Source organism: Gekko japonicus, unplaced genomic scaffold, assembly GCF_001447785.1.
Source record: "Gekko japonicus isolate JY-2015 unplaced genomic scaffold, Gekko_japonicus_V1.1 scaffold2513, whole genome shotgun sequence".
Taxonomy (NCBI): Eukaryota; Metazoa; Chordata; class Lepidosauria; order Squamata; family Gekkonidae; genus Gekko; species Gekko japonicus.
This window is the reverse complement of record NW_015164270.1, coordinates 5,895-28,484: the sequence shown is the minus strand read 5'-3', so window position 1 is coordinate 28,484 and position 22,590 is coordinate 5,895. Positions and strand designations below refer to the sequence as shown.

The following is a 22,590-nucleotide window of genomic DNA, read 5'->3' as shown; positions in this document are numbered from 1 at the left end:
ACAGGGAGGACAGATCCAGAGAAGAGCGCCAGGTGGGGTGGAAAAAGGGACAGGGAGTTCAGGCTGGAAGCAAGCTCCTTTGGGGGAGGCCAGGGGTGGGGCAGGGTGTGCATAGGTGGAAGCCCCGTTGGCCCTAAGTCCTGGCAGTTTACAGGCCCTAGCCCCTGGACTGCAGGGAGGAGGAGAGGCTGGGAATGTTCCTCCTCCAGGGAACCATTCAGAAGGCAGGTCCCAGACGGGCTAAGGGGCAAGGGCCAGGCCCCTCCCCAGCCTACAAGGGAAAGGATTGTAGTAGCTGGAACAGAGAGAACAGGATGCAAGCAATCCCCCCTCCTGGTAGCTGAAGCCTTCTCAAGACACATTGCAAGGAAAAAGGGGAGCGAGAGGGCACTAGACACCCAGATTCAGTCTGTATGACAAAGGAATTGGATGGGAGGCTTGGAAATCTGAACCTTTCCATCACACTGCAGTTGAGAACCCTGCTTTGACTCCAATTTTTCTGGGGGGAAACCAGAGTAAAGCCGGTTTGGTAAATATTGGGGCATCCAAGGGAAACCGTTAAACGAGAGGGAAGGAGAACAATTAGAGGACACCATTGTGCAGATGTTCTGGAAACCCTTGCTCCTGTTTGACAGCCAGGGTGGAGCAGCTCCTCCTTGAAGAAGTGTCCTTAGACTGGTGTGACTCTTTGTAGGATTGCACTCTGATAGTTGCAGCGGAAAGACTGAAATGTTAACGTTAACAGGATCTCAGCTTAGTTCTAAATAAACAGAGTTTCTCGTTCCCAGTGGCTGAGAAAACGAGTTGGCAGCAGATGGTATGCCTCCAGTGCTGCTCCTTAAAGCAAGCAGCCTTCCAAACTGACTTGTGAGGGCAACAGGAAGGGCAGGAGTTGGAGCTACCACCGCTGACCTTTTCTTCCCAGTCCGCGTGGGCTGAGTTGGCGTGGGTTGATTTGACCCTGAGCAAGTTTCAGAATGCTCCCAGATCGATATGTCTTGGAAAATCGTTGTACAATATTTTGGAGATATGTGACCTCATCACTGTAATGGGGGTTGTGTGATACTTGCAAGACCCCTGCTAGGTTTTGTCAGCGGATCATAAAAATAATAATCGCCTTCAAGGGCCTCTGGGAATATGCAATTTGCCACAGTGTAAACACTCTCTATTTTAGGGTTTATTAAAAAGTGAGATGGTGTGTCTTTTCTTGATTCCCTGTAGAGAAGATAGCACACAGAAATAAAACTCCGTAACCAACTTGTAGTGCTTAATGCTGATGGAGAATTAGAGTAATTGCTACAATCTAGGAAATGAAACTTCTAAAAATATAATTGGAGACAATTAAGCGACTGCGTGAACTAGTGTGATTCGACTGAAGTCAGTGTGGGCGTTGAATTGTACCAGGCCTGAGTTATAACATTAGTGGTGTAAGATTGCCCCCTAATAGATTTTTTTTTGCCTTTCTCAACAACAATAACAAAACCTTGCAGGCGATCACAGAAGAAAATAGTTTTTCTGATAAAGCAGTGGGAAGAAACAATGGAAAAGGAAGAGGAAGCATATAAACATCTGGGAAATCTGGTAATCTTGGCAGAGAATGGAATTAAAGACCGTGACCGTCTTTTAACCTTGGTAAGTTTTAAAGAGTCCATTGCTTATATGAGGCTCCCATGTGGTAGAACATCATCATGGAGCAAAAAATCTCTGATGAACTGTATATCAAATGGTACAACAATTGTTTGAGCTCTGGGAGAACCACATCTGAAAGACCTGAGATGACTGATAATTATGTTTGATCTACAAAAAAAAATCCAAAACAGAACCCACTTCAGCTGATCCTAATCAAAGGGATTACATAGCACTTGCTTGGGAAAATGTAAGAGAATATTTCAGTCCATGTAAAGATGCATATTATTGGGCTCCGTCAGAGAATTATAGCAGACATTTTTGTCTTGACGGTGGCAAGACAAGCTTTGTAATAACTTGTAATTCAGCGATTTCCCTTTCCATTCTGTTCCCGAAGTTCATTTGCAATAAACAGGTACTTTGAGGTCAACCCAAATGGGTGATAACCAGACACCAAGCTTGTCATTTTTTAAATCTGTTTAAAAGCATCTTCACTATTTTGCATGCTGATTTAACAGCTGACCCCCTATATGTACAGTTGCGATGTGTAATTCCATTCTAGTGTCTGACGAAGTGTGCTTTGTACACAAAAGCTCACGCCTTGAATAAAACTTTGTTGGTCTTAAAGGTGCCCCTGGTCTCTAACTTTCTTCTGTTGCTTCAGACTAACATGGCTGCCCACCTTGATTGTTCTAAATCATAGAATCAGAGAGTTGGAAGGGGCCATCCAGGCCATCTAGTCCAACCCCCTGCTCAATGCAGGGTCAGCCTAGAGCATCCCTGACAAGTGTTCGTCCAGCCGCTGCTTAAAGACTGCCAGTCTATTTAAGTCATTGCGCTTCAAAGGGTATAACTATTCTTAGGGTTGCACTGTGAGGTATTTAAAGTCAATAGAACAAATATCAGAAATTAGAACTCCTTGCAAACTTAATTATCTCTCCTCCCCCCCCCCCCTTCAGACCAGTTGCTTGGAAAAAAAGAACCAGGATTTTATCAATGAAATAATAGAAGGAGGTGTACGTCTAGGAAGTATAGAAGAGAAAGTAAAGGTAAGTGGTTTTTAATAAAACAATATATATGTATAACATGGGTACTTCATTTTTAAAAATTCAGTCATCAAGACATGTTTCTAAAAAGATTTGCAGCATTCACTTGCTTCACATAATTGGTTGGATCCAGACTAAATTGACAATTTCTGCTGAATCGTCCTTCCCACTGCAGACCACTCTCCCATCATATCATCCATCAGGGTCCCCCTTTCCCCCAGAAGTAGCATTTTGTATAGAGATCTATGGGCTGCAGTGAGAGGGGAGAGGCAGGAAAATCCCACTCTGCGGCTAGAAGATTTAGTCTGGATTTTAAGACAATGTCTTTAGGAGAGGGGGTGTTGTGGCTTTCTGTTTTAATAGGAAGAATGTATATAAACTGTTAAGTTCTAAAGTGCTATATGAATGGGGTCTGTTTAATACTTGCTTATACTGATTTTTCCTGCCATGGTTCCATGACCCTGTATAAAGTCCCATAGTAAAAAGGGATATGGAAATATGTTCTGTTTTATGGCCTGTTACAACCCGGGTGAGCTACAGAATTAGGAATTATTTAGGGAGAACAATTACAGGATTAAAGGATTTCATTAGCTTTATAACACTGTTAAGTAGATTTATGAGGGTGTAATCGGAACGGTTTTAACTCCTGTTTTACCTCTGAAACTCAACAGGAGCATCTTAGGGCCAGGAAGGATTTTTTTCAGCCACAAACTATTTTATTAATCTTTCACTAAAAATCTTATGATACCTTAACAGTTTATTTGGCAAATGGTTTTGTGAGCCAGCGCCCACTTAAAGAGTTCACTTGACAGAATAAGTTTAATTGGGTAGGAATAGGAGAAGCGTTGTTAGATACCGAGCTGGGCTAGAAGGCCCAGCATTCCAAGAAATAGGTGTGTTACATTACGCAGAGAGCAAATGAAAACAAGATCTAGTAAAAGGAGTATGTAATGTGTGATCCACTTGCCCACAGGTGAAAAACAGGTGAAGCAATATGATTTCGGTTGGAAATAACATTTCTTCCCTTTCTGCCCTTCGCTTTTGCAGTAATGTCCTCATCCTGCCCTCCTTCAGTCTGTCAGCTGAGGGCAACGTTTCATGCATCTGATGAAGCGGTCTGTAGTGCTCGAAAACATAACACCACAATAAATCTTTTGGGCTGTATTCAGATGTCCCCAACAAAGTCTGGTTTATTTGTAATGAAAATGAGCCGAAGTCCTTGGGCTGGCATGCTCCTCCTCCCTTTCCATGGTGGTGTTGGGAAGTGCCCTCAAGTTACAGCTGACTTATGGAGGCCCTGTAGGGTTTTCAAGGCAAGAGAGATTCAGAGGTGGTTTGCCATTGCCTGCCTCCGTGTCACACCCCTGGTATTTCTTGGAAGTCTCCAAATACTAGCCAGGGAGGACCCTGCTTAGCTTCCAAGATCTGATGGGATCAGGCTAGCCTGGGCTAACCAGGTCAGCGCTCCTTTTCCATATGGCACTGAAATTGCAGATCCTGAAGTTATCTAAATTATGCTTTAGGATGTAAGGAGGGAAAATAAAGTAACTCATTCAAGCACTTAATTTAGATACGATAGCCAATTACCATTCATTACAGACTTCCTGGTTTGAACACACATGAACACGTTCTACACCAAGTGTCTACAATTGTTGTTTGCATGGGTGCCAGGGACTTAATTGCGTTGGTCATGTGTGCATGTAAGATTAATATCTGCATGTATATATGCATTCAGTTGTCTTGATGCAAAAGACAGATCTGGTATCCTTTTTCCATGCACAGCAACATCGAATGCATGGCCCTGTGCAGGCAAATATGTTTCTTGACTAGGACAAAATCAAAACAATAAATTATTTAGCAAATTCTAGCAATCCAGTGTTGTGAAGATGCAGCATTATCTGCTCCAATTATAAATCTTGTTATATGAGATACTAATTGTTTCTGAATCCCCTTGATCGTATGAACCTGCTTACCAAAACAGTCAAAACAGCTTGAACCAGTGTAAGATATCAAAAGATTAACAGCTCTGTGGCCGTTCATTAGCCTGCTCTTTTAGGGAATGAGCAGATTTGACTCAGTCCTTGATTTCTTCCCAGATTAATTAACTACTCCAAAGGTTACTCATGTAATATTTGTTTTACTTACCGTGAAGCTTCCTTTCTCGGTGGCCTGGAAGTGGGTCATTCCTGACTTCTGGGATAAGGCTTCTCCTCTCCAAAGGCAGGGTCATCTGATCCTGGAGGGGAAGGGCTTGCACAGCGATCCTAGAGTTTTCTTATGTTAATTTTTTGTTTTTCTTCTTGACTTCCTTCGGGAAGAGACTCGCCTGGACCGGGAAGGGCTCTACACCCCCCTTCCAAGCCACATCAGAGCGGCAGCAAGTACAAGAGCTGACAGCCCTAGGTTTTTTCCTAAGTCCATAGCCCCACTATGGACTCCCTGTGTGGCCTCCTGCACTTGGCAGCAGGCTGCAGGAGCACAGAGTAGCTCCATAGAAAGCGTCCTGGCTGAATTGCGGTAAGGCATTCCTAAGGGGACCAGGGGCCAATGGGGAAGGCAATCAGGAGGTCTATCTCCATAGTGGCCAGTGAGCTCGGGGAATTTCAGTGGCCTGGGGGAACGGGCCTAGGCGAGGGAAGTTTTTGCTGATCCCCCCATTGCCCTTTGGTACAGGGCTCACTTCCACTTTCATTTATCACTTTCTGTTTGGCTTTGGGCATGGAAGACTTGGTGGGAATGTCTGTGAGGGTGAGACTTTCTACCTCGCAGTCATCTGAAAGCATGGTCTGCACCCTGGATCAATCCCTTTCTCCTGCCTCTGTTGCCTCCCTGGTTTCTCAGCAGACCATGGAAAGGGGAGGAGGTTCAAGCTGTGGATTTGTCTGGTGAGGGCGCCAAGACAAATCTCTTGGAATGGCTGAAGACAGAAATGTGGAAAGAATTCAGGGAGTTATTGCAGGCGCAGAGACAGGACTCCACAGATGCTGGCCTCTCTGGAAGTCAATCCTCCAAGGGATCTACCCATAAGAAGGGGGAAAGACACTGTGCTTTCTCTCCCCCCCCATCCAAAAAGGAAAAGGGGGGAAATAGGGAGTGTAGCCCTTTACTTAGTATCTAATCAGAGGACTCTGATCTTTTGGATTCCTCCTCAGAGAAGGAGGAATGGGAGCTGTCAGAGGAGGAAGAGGAGGTGGTTGGCCCAATGCAAAAGAGACTGTTCCCCCAGGAATTGTATAATAGAATTTTCAATTAGTTTATGATGGGTATTGTAATAATAATTATAAATTTTATACCATGACCACAAAAATCATTTTCTAGGATAGATAATGTTATAAAAGTTTGTTGGTTTAATTCTTCTGCAGAAATTACTGTAAAGATAAACGTCATACTCTTTTAGCATCAAATTACATCAAGCTGAGACAGTTTTGCCCTTTCAGTTTCACAAGCTTGTTTTGTATTCTCTTTTTTCCTCCTAGCCTTGAGATAACTATTTGATTAAAAGCAAGAGCCCTGGAGTTAAATTGGCAGTTGAACTAATTTTTGTTTATCTCTGTTTCTATTTAAACTTAGAAGACCACATGTAGATGAATGCAATTTTCAGCTAAGGAAAATAAAACATTTTTAATGAATTTTCTCTAGTTAAGTATTCAGTGTTTGAGGAAAACTATTGTACGCTGTAGTCCATTTGTGCTGTACATACCTACAGTGGACTGCTGGGTACAGTGGGTGAAAACCAGTAAGTATTTAACCTAGATGATAACTAAGGCAGAATCACTCCTTCTGCAGCGGAATTGTGTGACTCTTGCTGCAGTGATAACTGAAGTGCAAAAGGGAGGTGCATGTTGGTAAATGTAGTAGGTATAGCCTAGAGATTTGTGGCCATTCGTGGTTTCACTTATAATGTGTTTCAAGAGCATGTTTCTCCATCATCCTTTATGGAATTTACCACATGGTTACATCCACTGCATCTGGTGTGAATCTGCCCCCATAGTGCTTAAACGGAACAAAATAGCCTCACTCCATGAACTGGTTTATAATTTTGAAAAATCACTGTATAAAAAAGAGCACACAAGTTCATCACTTTCCAATTTCATTAGGACTGTTTCTTCTAAATAATGGAATACAAGGATATTAGATCATAGTAATGAAATTGAATTTCCAGTGCAGAATAAGTTTATAGCCTTAGAAGCTAAAGCAAGACCATCAGATAAGGAAGCCTTGCAAAGCTTCTAGAAATCACTTGTGCTCAGGATGGAAGTAGAGGATCCACAACTAGAAGAGCAGCCAATAAGAAGGCCTATTTTCCATCAGTGGAGAAAGGTATCCTGAAATGGGTTATGCCCTCTACTCACTCCACAGACAGAGCTACCACCATATTTTATTTATTTTACGAAATGTATACCCTACTTTTCTGCCCTCATAAGGGCCACCAACGCGGCTAACAAATTAAAACTTACATAATAAAATCTCATCCTTAAAGCCAACAAAAGCACATCATTAAAACAAAACTGGAGCTGAAATACCTGCAAAAACAATAAAAACATGGAGCAGGAAGTGAGGGATCATGGTGGAAAGGCCAAATGAAACAAAACAGTTTTCACCAGCTGGAAGGAGATGGCAACAGAAGGGGACAGATGAGTCTTCTTGGGAAGAGAGTTCCATAGTTTTGGTGGCAAAACTGGGAAGCCCTTCTCCCAGGTTGCCACACTTTTGATCTTAGAATGCAGAGGTACTTGAAGCAGGGCCTCAGAAGATTGCCTTAGCAGTTTGGTAGTTTTGGACAGGAATAGGCAGTCCCAAGCCATATAGGAGTTTAAAGGTCAACACCATCACCTTGAATTGGAAACAAATTGGGAGCTGTTATAGATGTGCCAAGACTGGCGTGATATGGTCCCAACAGCCTAGCTGCAGAATTATGTATCAGTTGATGTTTCTGAACACTTTTCAAGGGCAGCCCCACGTGAGAGGGCATTTTGGTAATCTAATCTAGATGATACTAGGGCTTGTAGCACAGTGGCCAGATTTTTTCTGTCCAGGAGAGCCTGCAGCTGGCTAACCAATCCAAGATGGTAAAAGGCAGTCCTAGCCAGTTGAGAGCCTGTTTGGTGTAGTGGTTAGGAGCTCAGACTCTAATCTGGGAGAACCGTGTTTGGTTCCTCACTCCTCCACATGCAGCTGCTGCGTAACCTTGGGCAAACCACAGTTCTCTCAGAACTGTTCTTTCAAGGACAGTTCACGGAAGAGCTCTCTCAGCCCCATCTACCTCACAGGGTGTCTGTTGTGGAGAGAGGAAAGGAAGGAGATTATAAACTGCTCTGAGACTCCAAGTTAAGGGCGGGATGTAAATCCAATCTCCTCCTCCTCCTCCAGCTGCTGCCTTGCTTGTCCAGGGGTAGGCCTTGTTATTTCCCAGGGATGTAAGGCACTTTGAAGCAGGGGTGGTGGTGGTTCAAATGTTCTGGGAACATCTTGCTTTCCCAAGGAAAAGAGCCATCATATGCGCAAAAATGTCAACAGGCATGGAAATGACTATCATACACACTAGCTGCAGTAATGTCAGGAAAAGAGAAAAATTGTATCTCTAAGCTACTTCTAACAATATAGATGCTAATGATCCAGATATTACCTCAGCATTTCCCTCCACGGATGCTTGTGGAGTGAATGCTGATTCTGGTTCTCTACCTGCTCCATGCAGGGGAATCCAATCCCTGCTGTTTGAGCAACATTAACAGGTTGTTCAGACTTTTAAAAAACAGGTTGCTTACCTGTAACTGATGATCTCTGAGTGGTCATCTGTGCAGTACCACACATGGGTTGGGTGCCTGTGCATGACCTTGATCGGAGAACCTTCTAGAGCTTGCCTCAGAAACCTTTTTTGGTGGGCTCTCTTCCCGCCCTGGGGAGCAGGCACGCACTGCGCATGCCTGGAGTAGGGGGGAGAGCCGCCTCCCACTCAGTTCCTCCAACCGCTACAGGTAAGTCCCATCAACTCAAGGTAAGTGAACAGGAGATGCCAGCAGTGGGAAAGACTGGGTGGGATTGTGGTACTGCACAGATGACCACTCGAAGATCATCAGTTACAGGTAAGTAACCTGTTTATCTTCGTCATGGTCTCTGTGCAGTCCCACACATGGGTGAGTAAAAGAGCTGAACCAGGTGGAGGAGGGAGCTGGCAGCTGGAAGAGACAATAAATAGGTTAGGACATAGCAGTATAATTTCAGTATACAGGTCCTACCTGAAGAAGCAGAAGCATCAGGCGAAGAGAGATCGGAGCACCGCCTGGCCAAATGCAGCATCCCGTCGAGCTAGAACGTCGAGTGCATAGTGGGGCATGAAGGTCAATATTGAAGACCACGTAGCTGCAGCACAGACATCTTCCAACAGGACACTGGCGAGGAAGGCCCTAGAAGTTGAAACTGCTCTTGTCAAGTGAGCAGTGATAGAAGTGGGTACAGGTTGGTTTGCCAACTCATAGCAAAGGGCTATGGTGGGGGTAACCCATTTGGACAGTCTTTGAGAGGAGACTGGTTCACCCTTGGACGGAGAGCCATAGTCAACAAAAAGCCTCGGAGACTTTTGAAAAACCAACAGAATTAGATAAAGTATGGATATGTACCGAGGAAAAACTGATAAAGAAACTGTATACCTTTTTATTGGATTATAATCTGCAAAATGAGGTGGTTAAACCATCTATGATTACCTGGGCACAAAATCTGGGACATAGTATAGATCTAGAACAATGGTCCAAGGTTTGGAATAAGTACCCCTTAAACCAGAGCTATTCTTACTAAATATTATCCCAGAGATGTACAACAAACCAGAAAAACACCAGATTATACATATAGTGACTGCGGCGAGGATTTTATTTGCCAAATGTTGGAAATTAGAAAACCTACCTTCAAGGGAAGAATTTATACAGAAATTATTAGATATAGCTGAAATGGACAAATTAACAACCCTGTTAAAAGAAAAAGGTGAAGATACTTTTGAAGAATTGTGGTCGAGATTCTATGAGAGGTTGAGCTAAAAAAACAATTTGTTATGGAGACTCAAGGTGTTTTATTTGAACTGTAAACTGTTGGGAGATTCTCTGTATTTTCAAGAGATTTGTCAAATATGTAATTTGTTGTGTATGTAGAAAACCCCTTAAATAAACTTTTTTTAAAAGGAAAAAAAGGCTTAGTTTGATGGAGATAAAAGGAGAGCGCCCTCCAGACATTGAGGCAATGCAAGGCTCTCTGAGGTGAGTGAGCCGGTTTCGGAAAGAAAGGGGGTAAAACAGAAGACTGAGACAGATGAAAGGCAGGAATGACTTTAGGTAAAAAAGAGGGATCTGGCTGAAGAACTACCTTTTCCTTGTGGAAAATTGTATATGGGGGATCTGCACGCAAGGCATAAAGTTCCCCTACCCGGCGAGCTGTAGTAATAGCAATTAAAAACGCCGTCTTCCACAAGAGGAGGCGAAGATCCACAGAAGCCATCGACTTAAAGGGCTTAGCCATGAGTTGCGTCAAAACTAGAGACAAACTCCAGGAGGGCACGAGCAGCATTCGAGGCGGGCAGAGACGAAGGAGCCCTTTAAGGAAAGACTGTCAGGCGGTGTGAAAAGACAGTAGAACCCTGTATTAAGGGGTGATATGCTAAAATGGCAGCCAGGTAGACTCTTAGAGAAGAGTATGCAAGGCTTGATTCCTTCAATGACACAATGTAGGAGAAAATCTCCCATAGAGAAGCATGGGTCGATCAAAGGAGTTTTACAAGGTGTGAGATTGGAACCTGCGCCACTTCAGATGATAGGTATTGCGGGTTGTCAGTTTCCTTGCATTAAGCAATACATTCGAAACTTCAGGTGGGAAGTCTACTGATGGATCTTCCACACTGTCAGCCTGAAGAAGGTCAGGTTGTGGTGGAGGATCCGGCCTCAATCCCTGGACAGAAGAATCCGGCACACGAGGGAGATGACGAAACCGACAATTGGAGAGCCGGAGGAGGTGTGGGAACCACACTTGGCGTGGCCACCAAGGGGTGATGAGGATGCAGGAGGTGGCATTGGCCACAATCTTTTGAAGCACCCTGGAGATGAGAGGAAAGAAGGAGAGGAGATGGGTGGAAGAAATAAAACAGGGTCCCTGTCCATTTGTGAAGGAATGCATCGCCCAAAGACCGGGCGGTCGGCAGACCGCAGGTGAAGAAGAGGCGACAGCGGGCATTCTGCAAGGTGACAAAGCCGACAGTTGGGCAACCGAACTCAAGGAAGATCAGTCATAGATATCGGAGATGGAGGGACCATTCGTTGTCTTGTGGGACCGAGCAGCTCAGAAGATTGGCATCTACATTCTGAATGCCAGGGATGTGGACAGTGGACAGTATGATGGAACGATGAAGACACCAATTACAAAGGTGGATCGCTGCTGTGCAGAGGCAAAGAGAAGCGGTGCCGCCCTGCTTGTTGATGTAAAAAACAGCCATGATGTTGTCGAAGGCAACACAGACAACCTTGCCTTGTATGATCGGGAGGAAGGACCTTAAGGTGAGATGTACTGCTCGAATCTCCAGGAGGTTGATGTGGTCTCTCAAGGGGACCAAGTTCCCTTGGCAGATAGCATCCCGTATTGGGCTCCCCAACCCCAAAGGGATGCATCGGTGGTTAAGGAAATCTCCGGAAGGAGATGTTGCAGAAGAGACAACCACGACAGGGAGGTGAGGACGTGCATCGGGATCAAGAGCTTCATGTGCCACGGACTCGATTGAGGATCAAAAACAAAGGAACCAGAGTTGAAGGGAGCTCATTCTGAGCCTGGCATTCTATACGACAAAGACAGTGGGTGCGAAGTAGCCCAGGAGCCTCATGACCGACCGAGCCGATTGCTGGGGACATGTGGTGAAGGTGGACACCAGCATAATTATTTCCGAAGCCCTGGAATCCGGCAGGAAGGCGGTCTTGGTGGTGGTATTGAGGCGGGCCCCTAAGAATGGGAGAATCTGTACAGCTTGGAGTGCAGACTTCGACAGGTTGATGCAGAGACCTAAGATACAGAAAAGGACCAGAGTAGAGTGGACGTCGTGGAGAAGTTGAGTCTCCGTAGGAGCCACAAGAAACCAGTTGTCGATATAGGGGTAAAGGACAATCCCCCGGCTGTACAGCTCAGCAGCGACGATGGCCATCATCTTCGTAAAGACCCTGGGGGGGGGGTGTAGAGAGGCCGAACAGAAGGACCCGGTATTGGTAATGATCGCCTCCAACAGCAAAGCGTAGGAATTTCCGATGCTGAGGGCGAATGGTAACGTCAAGATCTTGGTAATCTTGAAGATCTATCGACACCAGCCACCCAGACTTGGGGAGGAGAGGGAGAATGGACTGTAAAGTGACCATTCGAAACTTCTGGCAGCGAATGAACTGGTTGAGCTCTCGAAGATCCATGATGGGCCACAATCGGCTGTCTTGTTTGGAGACTAGGAAGTACTTGGAGTAGAAGCCGAGAGTTCGTTGTGTCTCTGGGACAATCTCGATGGCCCCCTTGTGGAGAAGCGTGTCTACCTCTAGGTGAAGCGATGGATTCGGGGGCATGATGACAAAGTGAGGGGGCAAAGCGAACTCTATGGCATACCCAACCTGTACGATGGTAAGGATCCAGGAGTCGATGGTAATTTCTTCCCAAGTTGGAAGGAAGGGGAAGAGTCGGGTCTGAATGGGAGGGGTGAATGAAGGAGGCAGTGACAGGCCCTCAAGGTGGTCAAATGAGCTGCTGGGGCTTCTTGGGGGCTTGTTGTCGTGGCCATTGAGATGGACAGGAGTCATATGATTTCTTCCTCCACTGCGAGGTAGTAGCAGGCGATGGCTGACGTTTATTGTAGTAAGGTCTCCAGGAACGGTATTGAGGCCTTGGTGTCGAAGTAGAAACTCCAAGGTTTTGAGCTTGTTTTCTGCTATCATCGACAGCTTTCAGAGCCTCATCCGTAGTGGAATGAAAAAGTCCTTCGCCATCGAAGGATAGATCCTCAACTTTGAATTTGACATCTGTCTGCAGGGAAATACTGTGGAGCCAGGAATGATGGCGGAGTGCGATGGAAGAAGCGAGGGCTTTAGAAGATCAGGTGACAGCATGATGAATGGAGTTGATCTGTTGCTTGGAAATAGCACAGATTTCGGACAAGGCGGCAGACAGAATGAGACGATGTTCCTCTGGGACAAATGTAAGAACTGGATGAACAGCAGTGGCGACATTAAAGGTATAAGCAGAGAGGTACGACAGATAAGTATCAATTCTAATGTTCATGGAAGTGATGGAGTAAGTTTTCTTGGCAATAACATCAATCTTCCTTCCCTCTTGGTCAGGAGGAGCGGACTGTCGAACAAGTTGTTTGGACTTAGAAGAGGAATGTACTATCATCAAGTTTGGCGGAGGTTGAGTAAACAAGAATTTTCCAGAAGATTCTTGAACTTTATAAAGGTTGTCATAACATCCCAATATCGGCGTGATGGAGGCAGGATGGTCCCAAGACTCCTTGAGGACCAAAAGGTGGACCAGAAACAACAGGAGAATTGTCGAAGGTGGCAAATCCACTTGGACTAATTTATGGATGACATCAGTCACTGCAGGAGTTTCCGTAGAGCCTTGTACTTAAAGAGCCGTAGCCATTCGTATAATAAGCTCCAAATAGGCTTTTGGGACTTCCGTGGGAGAGATGGAACCCGACCGACAGGCCTCGTCCTCGAGAGGAAGGATATCAAGATCACCAGATACAGAACGGTCAGATACCGAGTCCGGAGAAGGTGATCGAAGCGGTTGGGAGACATCAATAGGTGTTTCGTCACCTGCAGGAGGATGATACTGAGATTCTAATGGAGAACACTTTGGGGCATCCGCAGACATCGATATATCTGGAGGCTGATCGAGCTCCAGGGAATGTGGACCGAGGCTACCGAGTGGGAATGCCTGGAGTAGGACGAAGTCGGCCATCCTCCGTAGTGGTCAGTTTTTCCAAACCGGTCATAACAATCTCGGTGAAAAGTACAAGACCTGGAGTAAGAGCGAGGGTAATACGCCCCACGATGTCGGACATCTGGAGACCAGGATCTATAATCGGATGCTGAATTCGACAGAGAAGGCGAGCAATGATAATGGTGTGGTCTGCGAGTATAGTGGAACCTCGACCTGGATCGACTTTGCATGAAATGCTCTGTCATCTAAAGGGTGGATAGGCATATGAGAGCCTCAGGAGTGAGATTGAGATGCACAATGAGAGGAAGGCTGCTGGACAGGTGACTTGGAATGCTGACCAAGTGGAATATGTCCTGACAGTGAAGACAAGGTAGGAGGAGGCTGAAGACTAGGCTTATGTGAAGGTGGAGCCATAGAAGAGTATTTTGCAATGTCAGTGTGTTTTGGTGGAACAGAAGACTGGGATGTGACTGAGGACATCGTAGGATGCAAAGCTTCCTCGAGAAGAGGCGTTCTAAGTTGGGCTGCCCTATTTCTACAGGCATGTCAAGTAAAGTTCGCGCAATGGGGACAGGAATCAACCCGGTGAGACTCGCCCAGACAAAACAAACAAAGATTGTGGCCGTCGTTGGAGGGAAGTTTCGCTGGGCAACGGTGACACGTCTTATTTTTTACCTTACAACAAAACATCCCCCCCAGCGGGGGGGGGGGGGGGGACAAAAACAAAAGTGATGAAAAATAGTAAAATACTTTTGTTTTTGTTTTTCAGGAGGAATAAGAAGAAATAAGAAAGATGAAGAAAACCAGAAGAGAAGTACTCAGCTGAGGCAATTTTGAAGACCGACGCTAGTGAGGTGTGAACGCGAAGGCGGTCGAAGAAGAACTGAGTGGGAGGTGGCTCTCTCCCGCTCCAGGCATGCGCAGTGCATGCCTGCTCCCCAGGGCGGGAAGAGAGCCTGCCAAAAAAGGTTTCTGAGGCAAGCTCTAGAAGGTTCTCCGATCAAGGTCGTGCGCAGGCACCCAACTCATGTGTGGGACTGTACAGAGACCACGACGAAGATCGTCTCCTTTCCTAGATGGCTGGAAGCTCCTTACCCAATCCAGAGTCAGGGAGCCTTCAACCTCATGGCAGGATGAACCTCTATCCTCCAATCATTAAAGAGCTCACGTACCACACATCTCAATACTGAGTTCATGTTTTAACAACAGCGATCCATCTTGCCCTTTGTGGCAGTTAGAGCAAATGGTTATCTCTTCATGGAACCACATTTTACTTTGTCTTGTGTTCTAGTTTGTTAAACTATAGTAATAAAGTCCTGTATAAGAGAGCACACTGTGGTTCAAGCACTGAAGTAGTTGGGAAACATGTCCCTCTGCACATGCTCAGAGACAGCCTTTACTGGCACACACACACACCCTGACCACTAGTATATGTAAAAGACTAAACTTAGTTTGGGGTGGTAGCACACAAAAGTGCATTCCCACATTTTTTGGTGCAGTGTTACTTAATTACTACAGCCCGTGTCCCTCTTGGGTTTTGTCCATGTAAGTCTCAGGATTCCTAACTCAGCCCCCCATACCCTTTTTCACAGCAGAGAAGCTGGTTGGAGTCAACCTCCTGCTCTTGCAAACTCAGACCATCACAAACCTGGATCTGACCTGTCCTTTGCAGCCTGAGAGGGTTTTCTTTGTGTTCCCATTGACGTTAGAGACATTTTAGAATGAACAGTGAAGAGACAGGCAGCCCTGCTCTGTTTTTCTTCCTTTGTGCTTGAATCCTTGGGTTAGTGGAGGAGGAGGAGATTGGATTTATACCCCGCCCTTCACTTGGAGTCTCAGAGCGGCTTACAAACTCCTTTCCCTTCCCCTCCCCACAACAGACACCCTGTGAGGTGGGCGGGTCTGAGAGAACTCTGACACAAACTGCTCTTTTTCAAGGACAGCTGTGCCAGAGCTTGCGACTGACCCAAGGTCACATCAGCAGGTGCAAGTGGAGGAGTGGGGAATCACACCCGGTTCTCCCAGATTAGAGTCCGCACACTTAAACACTACACCAAACTGGCCCTCTTCATGGAACCACATGATACATGATAGTGGAAGATACATGTGCCCCGTTTGCAGTCTGGCGTTATCACAGAATGCTCTCGACAGGAGCAGGGGTACTAGCTGTTGGTAGTTAATGGATAAGTACTAGAGTTGGCCACAAGATGTTTTATTTTTATCAGTTGGTAATTAAACTTTCCAAAGAAGGCAATTACACTTAGCTTTTTAGATAGACCATTGCTCCACAGCCAACAGTGCACCCTCCCTGGTCATGGATAATAAAACTGCAGCAGTAGAGGATGGAATTCTAGAGAACATGGTCCCTGAGCGTCTCCAGACAAGCTTTCAAATTAAGCATACACAAACATTTGCAAACCAGGAATTTTTTTTTTCCTGTTCTCTGTGGCTGTCACATTTTTCTCCCTCTTGGAGTCCAGGGCGGCATCTGTGGTTCCACCTCTTCCACTTGATCCTTTCACCAACCCTATGGAGTTGGCTAGGCTGAGAGACAGAGAGTGGCTGGCCACAGAGAGTTACGTGACTGAGTGGGGATTTGAACCCAAGTTTTGCCCAGGTTGCTTTTCTTTAAAATCCTGTCTCCCCCACTTTATACTAGAATATCGGAGTTGAATTTGGAAAGTATATTTTCCCAACTTCACTGGGTATTAATTCTTACATTGAGGCAAGAATCTTTAGCTAGAATAATTGTTAATTAATACATTTAATATTACTGTTTGAAAGAGAGCTTTGTTAGAATTTTTAATTTTCAGGTTAACTAGGAAGGACAAAGCCCCCTCAAAGCTACCTTTGTGCAACAGTTTGGCCTGTAAATGTAGATTAAGTTTTTTCACTGAAAAATAACGTTTCTTTAGGTGAGGTTCACTTGGTGCTTGTTCTTACACATTTAGCAGTGCTTTCATTCAGAAGTAAAATTTACAAAGTCATCTGCTTAAACAAAGCACTAGCCCTAATGAAGCATTTGAACACTTTGGATTTCAAAAGGTGTACTTTTGGGTGCTTAAATATGCATTTCTAAGGCAAGAAAGAAGTGAAAAGTTGTATCCAGTAACTCAGATAAAAGAAGAAAATCTGTTAATTGTATAGGAAGCATACTAATATACAGAATGTGGGTTGTTGCTGCTTTTTGTTCCTGTTGCTAAGATGACAGATCTTACATCATTTGATAGTATCTCTTTCTATATCTGTGATAATTAAACCATTTGAACTTGTAGGTAAGCAATATGTGCTTAACATCTGGCTGACTTTCCTGGCATGCAAAATCTATTTGGCTTATAATATTCTTTGAAGAAGAGAGGCATTTTTTAAAAAGCAAAGTATACCCATTCATTGACTCTTTGCTTATCTACAGTGGCAAGTACACGCACTATAAATGCTTTAAGACAATCTGATCCCTTCCCTACCTGATTTATTCTTTTTAAGCAAAGCACCTGTGGTTTCAGGAGGAAACCGTACATGGAGAGAACCATATTTCCCACAGATTGTAGTCTGTCCGTCAAATGGATTTGCAGAAGTGGCTCTGAAATGTGCTTTGGTCCAACTCTCCCAGGGGTATAAGAAGACAGTTGCTGAGAGGCTTGAAGATTTCGCTCTCAAAGTGACTGAACATGAGAAGGAATTTGCTGGGAAGGCTGCTCAGTACCAGCGAGAAATAAGGCACCTCCAGTGGCTGCTGCAAGACAGACAGGAAACCCTCGACCAAGTGCTGCAGCAAAAAAAGTAAGTCAGTCAAAGCCTTAAAAAACCCAGTTAGACTGGGCTGGCAAAATGAGGGCAGATGTAGACATATGCTCTGTCTGAGAGCCCCGTCTGGTGTGCTCAAACTGTTTTTCACTTGTCTGCCTCTCTGCTGGATTGAAAATGCTAAACACCTTCTTTCAACTGGTTCTCTCCCCTCCCCCCTCCCACTCACCCCTTCCCAGTCTACAAGTCCTTGAAGGATATCATTTATTGCTGGTGCCCACAATTAAGCTTGAAAATTCTCCTGACTGCTAACTGTATCTTTCTGAAGGGAAACAAAGCACACAGAAGCGATTAACTCGAATTGAGCTTTCAATAATTCTCTCCAAAGTGAATCACTGGTCATGTGGCTGTTGATTTAATAACATCTTCCAGCAAGGGCTGATGAAGTCCCAGACTGACAGGTTTTTGATAGACAGGAAACAAAAGCATCTTTTAGATTGGGAAGATTCTAATTGCAGCTTGGGGGTGGGGAGCAGAATGAGCAGTCGAATAGGTAGGTCTTGGTTAAAGCATGCCTGTCAGTGTTCAACCCCTAAGGAGAGCTAGTTTACCATTCTAATGGAAGTAGATTTCATAGAATATTTTTTTATCAGAATTTAAAAACATCCATGGAGAGATGGCAGATCTAAGCGACTCATCTAAAGGCATTGTGAGATGAAGTTCATGGAAACCATAGTTCAGAGTGCCATCCATGTCTATAATGTCACCTCTCCCATTAGAGGATAGATAGCTGATTTTTGGCAAAATAAACACACTCTCAATGAACACCACTCATGCTTAACTTAAAGCCACATCGGTAGCAGTGATTTGAAGTATCTGCTCAAGTGTAATACAGTACATAGGAGGAGAGAAATTAGTTGCTGTGTTATGCTGAGCACAGAGATGTTTATCCATTCTCAGGAAAAGCATGTTTAGAATTTTGCTTTGAGATTCCACGAACACTGCTTTGAGATGAAAGTCGAATATGGGCAGTCCAAGACTTCATAGTGCCTGAGGCGCGAAGTCAGAATGGCGCAGACACCAGCTATCTCAAAGGACACAAGAGACATTCTTCCCAGGCCCCATAGAAACGAGACCTGGCAGGAGAACCTCCACCTTTGCTTTACTCTGTGGGCAATTCGGTCTGCTTCCCTCTCTTACCGTCATGAGTGGTACCCAAAATATGCCACTCGAGGTAGCTGTCTCACTGGGCCTCATGATAGGAGAGTCCCAGCTTGTGACATTTCTATGCAAAACTCAGAAGTCTGCTCAAACAGATTTAAGGCATTTATCCTGTTATGACTTGTAATCATCAGCCATCTAATGCATATGAACAAGTCATGGTGTGCTAGCTGCTGTAACCATGATTTATTTATTTAAATTTATAACCCGCCCTCCCCGCGAACGGGCTCAGGGCGGCGTACAGATGGGGCCAATGGCCAATACATTATTTATTTATTTAAATAATTTATTTATTTAAATTTATTTAATTGATCATGCGAAGGAGGCCAGTTCACATGACAAGCTGTGCTCCTTCTACATGAATTGGGCAGTTCCTTCCAGACCAATATTACATGCCAAGAAAATCTGCAGTGGTTTGGAGGAAATTGTTGAATCTAAGTAACAACCTGCTGCATATGTATAGCTTTCAGGAGGGGAGGGGCTATGGCTCAGTGGTGTAGCTTTGCATGCAGGAGGTTCTAGGTTCAATTCCCGGTATCTCCAGTTAAAGGACTAGGAAAGAGATGCTATGAAGGACCTCTGCCTGAGACCCTGTAACAGAAAACTACTGACTAGCAAAACGGTGAAAAGAGCCCAAAGTTAGAACACCGAATAGCCAAGGGTTTGTACTAGGACAAGGCAATGCAACATTAACAAGCGGAGAAAGGACTCAAACAGATTTCCGACTGCTTTGTGGGAAAGATTGCTTGAATGATTCATGGAGCAGAGACAGATTTGAAGACTAAGGCGCTGACAATAATATAATCCATTGCACATTAGATCCAGTGAAACTGTAGGAAGTGCAGGAAGCAGTATGAAGGGAGCAGTCCCTGGCAGTGAACCCATTGCAGTAGTTTTTGAAACCATTGCTATTTGGTAGGATGTATTTGGAAGCAGACAGTTTTTGCGATATGAATAAAGGCACCTCTGGCTTCACGCTGGGGATCCCTAAGCCACAGATGTTAAGGGAGCAACGCCCGTGCAGAATGGCCACCACAGTACCAAAACAGCAGCATCTCATCAGTACCTCTTAATCTCTGCAACAGCAGCTACCTCTGTAAGTGTACATCCGGCTTCATGTTCTGTTTCCATGCATCCAACGCTTCTGGGAGCAATATGTGGCTGTGTCCTCAGATGCTCCGATGGATGGATCTTTCAGAGCTGTTAAGACTTCATTGCCCTCTTGCAAAGGACCAAATCTTGCAATTTGTCAGAGAGCAGAGCGGCTCCTAGAAATTGCTGCGGGCCACGTTTCTTCTGATGTACCTTCATCGCACACGATGTGATTGTGACCCAGGGAGCTATTTCACCGAAAACAAAACATTTTCCTCAGTTGTTGGTTGACCTGATACCTTGCCCTTCAGCTGCATTCACAGCTGCTTCAGAGAAAAACTTTACGTAGAGTGTGAAATAATATCGAATTTACAGAAGCAGGGTATGAAGGACCCCATGTGGACTATCATCTATTTTCAGTTGGAAAACAGTCTTAATTCCTCTGAGTTGTGGGGTTTTTTGGGGGGTGGGGATTCTGAGATTTCCCAGTGGTAGAGTAAGAAAATCAAACAAGGAATAATCCAGGATAGCCGATTACAAGAACCTGTTCCAGCACATAAATACTACAACCAGGACTTATTATCTAAATTTGTTTTCTGTGCTAAGTCCCAAAACATATACACAGTAATTTTGTAAGAGATTGCTAGAATGCCTTCCTATCACCGCTGTCTGCCTGCTCAGAATATTATAAACATTATGCTTTGTGTGAAGAAGAGTTTTCCTTTGGTTAATTTTAAATCCAACACCCATCAATAGCCAGAAAGTGCTTTGAGGTCAGCTTAGGTCACAGTATCTTTAATTTTCAGAAGATAAGAGTTTATGAGAAACACCATCTCATTTTCCAAACATGAACTCTCATACATGTGAATGGTGACACTTAAACTTTCACAAAAAATAAGTGTTTTGCCTGCATTCCGAGAGCTGAGGCGGCCAAGGGTATGAGCTTGGTTTCTCTCAAACCAGCTGGACAGCCATCAAGAAAGCAGTCTCCTTTCTAGGAAAGTGGCTTTCTGTCAGCAACTTCACTAACTTAATCGTATGAAACCCTGCAGGTTTTGTGAACGGGGTTTGAAGATGGCATTGGATGAGCATAAAGGCAATGGGGCATGGAAAGGAATGGAAACCACAGCTTATTGTAGTAAAAACCTTCACCGTAGAAAGCACCATTTATGCCAGTCCACTCTGCATGGGGGGCCAGATCCTCAACTCCCTGCATCACGCAGTCCCCTCGGAAAATGGGAGTGACCCGTAGAGTCATTGGAGCCGACCTTGGTTTAGTGAACTTGGCTCTGTGTTGATATCAGTAAGGGGCAGGAAGGTTAGGTTAGCTCCCCTTGTGATGCATTCAGAGCTAAGTGCTGATAAAGGCTGGTTAAATGAATACATTTTTATTCGTACTAAACCTAGTATCTGATCACAGAAGTTCTGAGCATGGTAGGTCCCTGAAGCAGCACTCCAGGTGCTAACATTAAATCTGACTGTTCTGTTTGTACTGGTTGAGAATTCACCTTCAAAGGTGCTCTTTGGAAAGGCAGGGATTAAACTAGCAAACTTGTTTTCTCTTTGCTTTGCTTCCCAGGGAAGTGGAAAGTGAACTTGAAATAATTTGGGAATCAACCACCAAAGAAAACAGGAAGATGAAGGAACTCTTGCATAAATCTCTGGAGAAGAGCCGGCAGAGCCCTGTCAGAGCTTATGAATCACATTTGGCTGACATTTCTCAGAAAGACCTGCTTGGTGGGTACGGTTTTAGCTACTGCGATGTGGAGCTTTCCTCACCTGCTAAAAGCCAGAGCCAGCAGGAACCTGTGTGTTAAAGGACACAGATGCTGCCGTCGCTTCCAGGGCAAAATGCATCTGAAAGAAGCACAGACAGAAATGTAAGCCGACTCAGTACCTTCCAACAGCAGAACGGGATCTACCAAAGGAGGTCTTTTGGTAATGTTGCGGGTCAGAAATCTGTGCTATGGGGAATATAGCTTATATAGTGCCTTCAGAATCCCAAGGACCTGATCTTTCATATCAAAAAGCAAGTTACGAGCCCTTCATGCAGAGAGAGTACTGAAAACATGTCAGCAGTTTCTTCTAGATAAGAGAAAACAGAAGGAACATGAAGTGCTGGTTTCATTGGGGAGTAAATTTTCCTTCACCGTAACCTCCTTTTTTCCATACCTCTGTTGGTGTCTCTAAGGGCTGCTCCTCCCAGCAATAGGTAGCAACAAGAAGTGGGAGGGGAAAGTGCTTTATAGATGTCATAATAACTAGCATTATGCTGTCATCACTGTTCTTGTGTCACAGTTGCCATGCTGTCTGTAGTGTGCTGTTCCTTCTAGTGTGTTTGAACTAGTAGTGACCAGTTTGTTATGATGATTGTACCTGAAGTTCACAAAAGCCTTTGCCTGGAAACAGCCTACTCTACCTATTTCCAGACACCCTTTAATCTGTGTCAGCCTTCATTCCTCAGTCTGTGGTTTTTTTTAAAAAAAGGAGAATTGCCCCCTCTCTCCATACTCGGGGGTTGGGGGGGGAATGTGCAATCGAAATGCAGTATACAAGTTAAGTAAATGTTTGCAGATTTGCATAACTTGTTTCTACAGGTTAACTTCAGTTTGCTGGTCACAGGTTGTGGGGTTTGAATGCAGAGTACCTGTCCCCCTGATAATCATTGCTGTATCTAATTCTAAAGCCCCTGTGTGAGTGATGAAAACCATAAAACTAGGCTACTCAGAGACACAGTGAGGGTTTCTACATATGTGAGACACCCCCCAGCTATGCCAAAAATATAAAGTAAAGAAAAGACACACACACACATCGGAAACATTTTGAGTAGTGGAGTGGGAATTCACACTCACTCACCGCTTCCCTCATGGGCCCTCAAGCTTGTACTTACAGAAGCAAGCTTACAAAAATGAATCTC

General features: G+C 44.7%; 1 protein-coding gene across 1 annotated transcript in view; it reads left to right on the top strand.

Moving 5' to 3' along the window:
* Nucleotides 1–21,490, top strand: part of CEP89 (centrosomal protein 89kDa) — a 54,391-nt gene extending 32,901 nt beyond the window's left edge. Inside the window, exons 15-18 of the mRNA XM_015408734.1 lie at nucleotides 1,491–1,632; nucleotides 2,586–2,675; nucleotides 17,227–17,396; nucleotides 21,253–21,490. Of these exons, the coding sequence (XP_015264220.1) occupies nucleotides 1,491–1,632; nucleotides 2,586–2,675; nucleotides 17,227–17,396; nucleotides 21,253–21,490 (640 nt within the window). The remainder of the gene's footprint in view (nucleotides 1–1,490; nucleotides 1,633–2,585; nucleotides 2,676–17,226; nucleotides 17,397–21,252) is intronic.
* Nucleotides 21,491–22,590: the final 1,100 nt, after the last annotated feature.